The sequence below is a fragment of the Danio aesculapii genome, chromosome 3 (genome assembly GCF_903798145.1).
Source record: "Danio aesculapii chromosome 3, fDanAes4.1, whole genome shotgun sequence".
NCBI lineage: Eukaryota > Metazoa > Chordata > Actinopteri > Cypriniformes > Danionidae > Danio > Danio aesculapii.
Genome location: NC_079437.1, coordinates 12,015,634 through 12,025,460, shown reverse-complemented (window position 1 = coordinate 12,025,460; position 9,827 = coordinate 12,015,634). Strand labels below are relative to the sequence as shown.

The 9,827-nt window shown below is 40.4% G+C and overlaps 1 protein-coding gene across 1 annotated transcript in view; it reads right to left on the bottom strand.

The window, feature by feature from the left end:
- pglyrp6 (peptidoglycan recognition protein 6) overlaps nt 1-9,104 on the bottom strand; it is a 9,963-nt gene extending 859 nt beyond the window's left edge. The window contains 6 exon segments of the mRNA XM_056450127.1: nt 1,594-1,888; nt 2,227-2,437; nt 4,635-5,417; nt 8,912-8,976; nt 8,978-9,078; nt 9,081-9,104. Coding sequence (XP_056306102.1) covers nt 1,594-1,888; nt 2,227-2,437; nt 4,635-5,417; nt 8,912-8,976; nt 8,978-9,078; nt 9,081-9,104 — 1,479 coding nt within the window.
- Nucleotides 9,105-9,827: the final 723 nt, after the last annotated feature.

Sequence of the window (9,827 nt, the reverse complement as noted above, 5' to 3'; positions counted from 1 at the left end):
CAGCAAATAGGATTGTAAAAAATATTTGTTGTACTCTCTGATTCACCACGCTCTAAGTTTACCCAACTATGACGCCTTCTGCTACTGAGAAACCCAGAAATGTGAAAAGGGTCTAATAGTATTTTTTTCATGTTGGCCCATCAATTCAAATCAACTTTATTTGTATAGCGATTTTCACTTAATTATTGTTTCAAAGCAGCTATACAAAACGTGCACAGTACTGCATTACAATCAAATTAGAAAAAAAATTAAGGTTATTAGTTACCATAACTTTATTAGTTACTAATAACTTTAATTAATGAAGAAGTAACTAATAGCTTTTAATAGTTAAAGTTATTGTGTATAATTATAGTTAACCTGCAGTTATATAGCATATACACTTACCGGCCACTTTATTAGGTACAACTGCTCATTAATGCAAATTTCTAATCAGCCAATCACATGGCAGCTACTCAATGCATTCAGGCATGTAGACATGGTCAAGACGATCTGCTGCAGTTCAAACGAAGATCAGAATGGGGAAGAGAGGTTATTTAAGTGACTTTGAATGTGGCATGGTTGTTAGTGCCAGATGGGCTGGTCTGAGTATTTCAGAAACTGCTGATCTACTGGGATTTTCACACACAACCATCTCTAGGGTTTACAGAGAATGGCCAATAAAAAAAATAGTGAGTGGCAGTTCTGTGGGCACCAGAGGAGAATGGCCAGAGTGGTTCGAGCTGATAGAAAGGCAACAGTAACTAAGAAAACCACTCGTCACAACCGAGGTCTGCAGAAGAGCATTTCTGCATGCGCAACATGTCCAAAATTGAGGCAGATGGGCTGAAGCTACAATTTGCACAGGCTCACCAAAATTGCACAATAGAAGATTGGAAAGATGTTGCCTGGTCTAATGCGTCTCGATTTCATTTGGATGGTAGGGTCAGAATTTGGCATCAACAACATGAAAGCATGGATCCATCCTGCCTTGTATCAACAGTTCAGGCTGGTGGTGGTGGTGTAATGGTGTGAAGCATATTTTCTTGTCACACTTTGGGCCCATTAATATCAGCTAAGCATTGTGTCAATGCCACAGCCTACCTGAGTATTGTTGCTGACCGTGTCCATCCCTTCATGACCACAGTGTACCCATCTTCTGATGGCTATTTCCAGCAGGATGACACACCATGTCATAAAGCGGGAATCATCTCAGACTGGTTTCTTGAACATGACAATGAGTTCACTGTACTCAAATGGCCTCCACAGTTTACCACAGTTTCTCAATCCAATAGAGCACATTTGCGATGTGGTGGAACCGGAGATTCGCATCATGGATGTGCAGCCAACAAATCTGCAGCAACTGCATGATGCTATCAAGTCAATATGAAGCAAAATCTCCAGATACTGGAATATTTCCAGTATCTTATTGAATCTATGCTACGAAGGATAGCAGCAGTTCTGAAGGCAAAAGAGGGTCCAACCCTTACTAGTAAGGTGTACCTAATAAAGTGGCTGGTGGGTGTAGATTATGTGTAGATGTTCAATCAAGTGTATTTGTGTATTAGGTGTATGTGTTGTCAGCACAATAAATGTAATTGCTTTATTATTTTTCACCTGGTATCGCTCCCATGTCTGGATCTGGCGGTACAGAGTGTTTCCGGGACACTCGGTGGCCGTGGCCTGTCTGTGTCCGTACAGAGAGTATGATTTGGACAGTCGTCCTCCGTTTGTGGCGCAGTAAGTAAAGTCGTAGCGCACCATGTTCAGCGCACTGCTGATGGGGAGGGTGGAGGTGTAGTCACCGATGAAGCTGACGCCATAGCCTTTAGAGTTGTAGCCATAGGTGTGAGCGCCGACCCAGTTCCAGCCGCGGCCTTCATACAGGTTTCCATCTGAACCCGCCACAAAACTACAGTGATACGAACAGGGAAAGTTAGGTAGGGAATAATTGATAGATTAGCTATTTAATTATTAGGGGAAAGAGATGTAACAGCAGATATGAAATTAAAATAATACCATTGAGCAAGGTAACTCAACAAATTTAGTCCTTTAGCAGACGCTTTTGTCCAAAGTGACTTACAATTGAGGAGGCATTCAGCAATTCAACAAGAAGAGGCAATACACGCAAGAAGTGCTAATTAATCACAGGAACTATTTGTGCTCAGAGAATTAAGCGCTAGAGAACTAAGGTAATAAGTTATAAACTCCAGTATGGTGACAGCACTAATATGCAGGGATGTTCCTGACCTGTAGCCGATGTCGGACCAGCCGTTGCTCTGCTGGTGGTAGCGCTGCATGGAGCGCATCTCAGCCGCACACTGCTCAAAGGTGGTGCAGGGTTTGGAGGGCTGATACGTGTGGTGAATGAAGAGATATGGCACAGGCAGAGACAGATACGATGGAGAGCCGATGTATGAAGCTGCGCCCCACTGAGACCTCGTGATGATGTTTGGACACACTGGAGAATAAAACAAGAGTAATGTGGCAGACTGCAAAGCTTCGCAGGTAAAAATGGTGAAATAATTAAGCTAGCTTGAAAATTTGTTTTAAAAATACAGTTAATTTAACGTTAATTTAATTATAGTTAATACAGTTAGTTATTTTTCGTAATACAATTATTGCAAAAACAAAAATGCAAACACATTGCAGCCGGCACCTAGCTCTCTGCAACTCTTACATGGTTGCCCACTAAAGCTAAGCAAGGCTTCTCCCAGTCAGTACCTGAATGGGAGACCACATGGGAAAGCAAGGTTGCTGCAGGAAGTGGTGTTAGTGAGGCCAGAAGGGGGCACTCAACCTGCAGTCTAAGGGAACGCTATACTGTCAGTGCTCAAAAGTAACCATCTTTTGGACGAGACGTTAATCCGAAGTCCTGAATCTCTGTGGTCGTTAAAAATCCCAGGATGTCTTTCAAAAGTATGTCTTTTGGCATCCTGGCCAAATCTGCCCACCGGCCTCTGTCCATCATGGCCTCCTAACCACCCATATCATAATTTGCTTCATCACTCTGTCTCCTCTAAACTAATTAGCTGGTGTGTGGTGTGCGGTCTGGCGCAATTATTTTTTAAGTTTGGGCTGATTGCTGAACTTTATTAATCAAGTATTCTTTTCTATGGCCAATTTTCATTTATATAAATAAAATCTACTTCCTGAAAAAGAAAATGCATTAATAAAGCAAGAAAGTCACAGAAAAATAACTGAAATGCCAGTAAAATCGATAGAATGGTGGTCAGCAAGCACATGATGTGGTTCAACTAGCGGAAATAATACCTAATTTATCGCCCTAAAGATATCAGCCTTATTACATTAAACAGCATCCATTCATCCCTAGCATATTCCAGTGATAAGTCACTTGAGTCTGGTTTAGGTTAAAAAGTTATGAATGGTTTTGGCCACCATATCTCCCCATCAGGTTGACTGGGACGTTGGTCAAGGGACATGGGTCACTTCAGTCTGATTTTTTTTATGCCTTTCACTTTGCCCCCCATCTTGTTGACTCAGATGTACGCCAGTGCTTACTTTACACTAGTGGCCACTACTGGCAGAACATCTGAATGGGTTAAAACGTAATGCCCTAAACCAGACATGGTCAAACTCTGTCCTGGAGGAAACCTACAGAGTTTTGCTCCAACACTAATCAAACACATCTGAACAAGCTAATTAGTGTCCTCAAGATCACTAGGAAATCTATAGGTGGGTGTTTTTGATTAGGGTTGGTGCTAAACTCTGTGGGACACAAGACCTCCAAGACCAAGTTTGCCCATCCCTGCCCTAAACTCTTGAGCACTTAGAAACATTCTGGAACATATAGGTGCTGAAATGGACACATGAAGCTGACTCGCTCCCTCAATCAAAATTAAGGGAATGTCCATGTAAACTTCCCTCATTCACTAAATCAAGTGGACTGCCTGATCGAGAAGGGTATAACCGGAGGTTGGAGCCAGCTACAAATGAACTGGTCAGCACCGAGTGGGTGGGATACTTCATACAGTCTACTTGCTGTGTAGCCCTAGGTCTCTAGGCTGCAGCAATGTCTACTTGGCGTGATCAGTGTCCTGATCACTGAGCAAGGGAGCTAATTGAGACCCCCAGGGTACAACTGATGGGACACTTCAGGCTCCTGTGATCCTTTGTGCAAGGAAATTGTTCCATTTGATAGGGCTCATCCCTCTGCCCTAAACCAGATATCCTCAAATCTATTCCTGGAGAACTACCTTCCTGCAAAGTTCAGATCACACACAACTTAACCCATTGATAATGGCCTGAAGTAGCACTTGATTACAGACAGGTAATTATCTGGGACATATAGGTGCTAAAATGGACATATGAAGCTGACTCGCTCCCTATGTCAAAATTAGGGGAATGTCCATGTAAACTTCACTCATTTACTAAATCAAGAAGAATGCACTTTAAAATGGCGACGAGGATTCCCCCGAAGCAAAGTGGATAGGGGAGTTTGCGTGTCTAAAAATGGAGTGGAACACAGCCATGGTAGATCATGAGAGTACTACAATCCAGCAAGGTTTCACTAGGAAACGTATGATTTGGTCTGCTCAATCAATTTAAAGGCAGAATGGTGATCTTTTCTAACAACTACAATTGGTTTTCAGAAAAGAACCCCTATTAATAAATCAAAATAAGTCCGTTTTAATTACCTGCATACACATGAACAAACTCCTCAAAGCCCTCATTCACAACATCCTCCAGCTTCTTCCTCTCATCCTGGTTTAAGTTTCTGCGAACTGTCAGAGCTCGAACCACTTGTGTTTTCATCAGCGAGAAGTCGGCCATGTTTCTGAAGTTCCTCCTCCTCTTCTGACTGATGAGACGTGGAGCGGCATCGTCTAGCTTCTGACTGTAATAAATCGATAACAGGTCACTCAGAGACCCCTCAGGATGGTCAGACGAGGCCATTTCAGACCCCAGAATAAACCCATCCATCCCTCCGATTATCAGGGCATCCGTTGCCAATGAAGGCAAACCAGAGAGAGTGTAGACCCTTGGGGATTTAATGCTATCCCAATAACCTTTGGTGCCCAGAAGAGCACTGGACTCTTGATTCCGGACATGATGGACAAAAGAGTTGAGCAGGTTTTCGGTCAATGTTAAAGGATAGAGATCGATCGATTGGAGCCCAGCCTCGAGTCCCAGAAGCAGAGGAGCCAACGCCACATTTGAGCCATCCAAAGTCAGAACCACACCTTCCTCAGTGATCTCAGACACATGGTGATTTATGAGTTTGTGGATGTTTAAAGCCACTGAGGGATCCATCACGAGCTCAGCATGTGCTTCTCCCAGGAGCCTCTGGATCAGGTCAGTTTCCAAACCAGAGGCTTTACGGAGACCCTTCAGCATGTCCAGCATTTGGAGACCTGGATTCATTGCTTCAATGCTCTCCACAGCACTAATGAAGTCATCCATGTGCTTCAGGGTGGTGGCTAATGGGCAGAAGATAAAAACAAACAACAAATATATGAACAAGGTAACACTGTTTACATGAAAGCAGCTAACACAAAATTAAAAGTGTTCAACCTCAAGGCAATCTAACAGCGTGTTAGAAACGTTGTTTTCACAGTGCATTGTGGGACTTTTCAGGTTGTAATGAGTAAGAAATTGTGCATGACCCCTTTAAGACCACATGGTAGTTTTTATTGCTATGGTTGCATTAGACAAGAGCCCTGCATGTATGTAGTAACATTACCCCTGTGTGTGGCATTTAGTTTTTTTGAAGGAGAGTTGTACCTATTTCCTGGACAATAAAATGCCAGTAGGGGAATCATCTTTGTGAACGGTTTATACAAGGACTATTCATATTGCACTTCATGCAAGGTCACAAACATTTAAGTGCACTGGAAGAATTTTGCAATAGAGACAGCACTTCAAATGGATGACTGCCTAATCAAGAAGGGTATAAACGGATGTTGGTGCCACCTACAAATGGACTGGTCAGATCTGAGTGGGTGGGATACTTCATACAGCCTACTTGCGTTGTAGATCCAGGTGTGCAGACTGCAGCAATGTCTTCTTACCCTGATCAGTATCCTGACCACTGAACAAGGGAGCTAATTGAGACCCCCAGGGTACAACTGATGGGACACTTCGGGCTCCCGTTATCCTTTGTGTAAGGAAGTTGTTCTATTTGGAAGGGCTGATCCCTATGCCCTAAACCAGATATCCTCAACCCTATTCCTGGAGAACTACCTTCCTGCAGAGTTCAGATCAAACACAACTGAACCAATTAAATAGGATGTAATTACAGACAGGTGTGTTCAATCAGGGTTGCATCTGAAATTACTTTGAAAGGTAGATCTCTCTAGGAACAACGCAGTGACCCCTGCCCTAAGCCCTTCGCAGCGGTCCCTCCAGAGGGTCACTTCAAAGGTCTAGGTGTAGGCTATCGGTGCTTTCCAAATGGTATATATCACCCTCTGAAGAAAGATTTTGAAAAATTCAATTGATGGACACTTCGGGCTCCCATGATCCTTTGGGCATGGAAGTTGTTCCACACTTTGTTCCATTCAGACGTGCTCATCATCCCTATGCATTAAACCAAATATCATCAATCCTAATCCTGGAGATCTACTTCCAGCAGAGTTAAGCTCCAACCCTGATCAAACACAACTGAACCAATTAGTTATGGGCTGAAGTAGCACTTGATAATTACAGACAGGTGTGTTTGATCTCCAGGAAGGTAGATCTCCAGGAACAGGGTTGATGACACCTTCAAGTTAAACCCTTCAAATCTGTCCTTCCAGAGGATAAACAATTCAGGGGTGGGCAACTTCGATCCTGGAGGGCTGTTGTTCTGCACAGTTTTGCTCTAACACTAATCAAACACACCTGAACAAGCTAATCAGTGTCTTCAAGATCACTAGAAATCAGGCCCTCCAGGACTGAGTTTGCCCATCCCTGCTTTAGAGGGACCCTCCAAGAAATTAAGGAATAGAGATGAGGCCTACCAAATGTATCCCAGCCGATACTGTATGTCTTTCTAGTTATGAGTTATGGGGATATCAAAGCATTAGGTTATTTCCAGAATTGAAGTTCCCTGATAATTTACTCTCCATCCAAGTCATCCAAGATTCTTTCTTCAGTCGAAATCTTTTTTGTTTTTTGAGAAAAACATTGCAGGATTTTTATAGTAGACTTCTATTGTGATCAGTGGTTTGACTTTCCAATCTGCAGTTTCAATGCAGCTTCAAAGGGTTCTAAATGATGTTACCTAGCAACTATCAGTTGCATCCAGTGAAATCCTTCTTTCCGAAAGGATCTTTAAAGTGGCCAGTTTTGAGCACATCTGTCTTTGTAATGACACTTCTAGATGGCGGTCATAATGGCTTTTAATCTGAAGTGCCCTTTGAAGAAGGATAATTCCCATTTAGAACCCACCACTAGACTGCCTTAAGGCTAAATTATTAAACAATTTTCAAAAAAATGTGGCCTATTATTGGGAAAAAAAAGTCCATACAAGATATTAAAGTCAATGTTCGAAATGACTTGAAATTATTACAAATTATATGACTGGATATGCAGTCAGGATTATAATCTCTTGTATTAGACATTCATGGTAATCTAATCTGACAAACTGGCCACTTTATTAGGTACACCTTACTAGTACCAGGTTCGACCCCATTTTGCCTTCAGAACTGCCTTAATCCTTTGTGGCATAGATTATCAAGGTACTGGAAGTATTCCTCGGAGATTTTGCTCCATATTGACATGATAGCATCACGCAGTTGCTGCAGATTTATCAGCTGCACATCCATGATGCGAATCCCCTGTTCCACCACATCACAAAGGTGCTCTTTTGGATTGAGTTCTGGTGACTGTGGAGGCCATTTGAGTGCAGTGAACTATGTCATGTTCAAGTTCGAACCAGTCTGGCCATTCTCCTCTGACCTCTGGCATTAATAAGGCATTTGCGCCCACAGAACTGCCACTCCCTGGTTATTTTCCCTTTTTCGGACCATTCGCTGTAAACCCTAGAGATGGTTGTGCGTGAAAATCCCAGTAGATCAGCAGTTTCTGAAATACTCAGTCCACCCACTAACAACCATGCCACGTTCAAAGTCACTTAAATCCCCTTTCTTCCTCATACTGATGCTCGGTTTGAACTGCAGCAGATCGTCTTGACCATGTCTACATGCCTAAATGCATTGAGTTGCTGCCATGTGATTGGCCAAAATTTTCGAGAGGTTGGACAGGTGTACCTAATAAAGTGGTCAGTGAGTGTATATTTTATGGGATTGTGCACATAATATGTAATGCATAAAAAGTAAATGTAATCTGATAAGTATTTTAAAAAGTATTTTACTTCAATAACAATACTCCAACTTTTGTAATCAGATTACATCTTTCAGATTACATTGTAATCCATTACTACCCACACTGTAAAATAATATCTGTTTATTTTACAGTTTCCGTATTCTGCGATTCACAAGTGTTTTCCATTTATTTACGGTTGTGAATTGCATTATGGGAACTCTACAGTTTAACAAAGTAACTTTTATTGACCTTTTAGTAGTTTGAAATAATATCATGTTTAAGAAACAATATATAGAGTATAAAATGTACAGGCAGTTTATTACAAGGTGTTAGTACCGTAATATACAACACCACCCCAGACAATATATATCACTTTAAAGTTTAAAAGATTTTAATAAAAGTCACTTTTTCAAACTTTTGAGGGTTAAATGTTATTGTAATAAATTTAAAAGTCCCACAATGCAATTCAAAACCATAAATAAAGTGAAAAAATTCAAACATGAATCACAAAATGCTAAAAAATTCTAATTTATGGATTTTTTTATAGTCCAGCTCTAACTGTGAGTGATCAAAGCATTAATATTTTAATAATTCATGCACAGATAAAAAGTAAATTATCAGTGACTATCAGAATACATCCACTAGAATACAGACAATGAAAGCTCACCTTCAGTGAGACCACAGGCGAACAGCATGAAGAGGGAAAACAGCCGTGGATCCATCATGAAGACAGTAGTAGAGCACTAAATATCCTCCGTTGATGAAGTCTGATTGTGTGTTTTTCACAAACCTCACCTGAATTATAAATACATCCTGAAACTTATGTAAGCACACACACTGATAAACTGCCTTCCCGTCATGCATGTGGATTGAGCTTTGAGAAACTGACAGATGCTTTCAACGTGCGCTAAATAAACTGACCCATATCTGTGATAAATACATATAAAATGTTATTTCTGTCCTTGTTACATGTACAGTTGAAGGAAAAATTATTGGTCTTTCCAAGTGATCTTGGAAAATCACTAGTAAAATATTATGTACTGTCATCTTGGAAAAGACTAAAGTAATCGAAAATTAGACAGTTATAACTCATGTTTCAAAATGTTTTGAGAAATCTTAAAAAAAATAAAAAGTCACTATAATTACAAATGAATAATTACATTTATGCTATTAATTTTGCCTTTAAATGTACATATGGTGTAATTATAACATTATATTTTGTATAATTAATTGCTACTAACCAAACTACTGTGCTTTTAATAAACATACATTACAGTAATTTTAATAAAGTTTTCTTTTCATTTTTAAGTACTAGTGGGGTGTACTGATTACTATAAAGACTAACAGAAGTTTCCAAGCATTAAAATAAATAAAAAATTATTAAGTTTAACTTGAGTTTTTGCCCATACATTAGAATTTTATTTTTTAAAGTTTTTTTTTTCTGAGCAAAATACTAATTATAAATATTTATAGTATAAGTATATACATGTATGGTAGGAAGTAGGGCTGAATGGATGGAGGAAAGTATGGAAGGATGTATGGAAGTATGGGTGGATGGAAATAAGCATGGATAAATGGAAGGT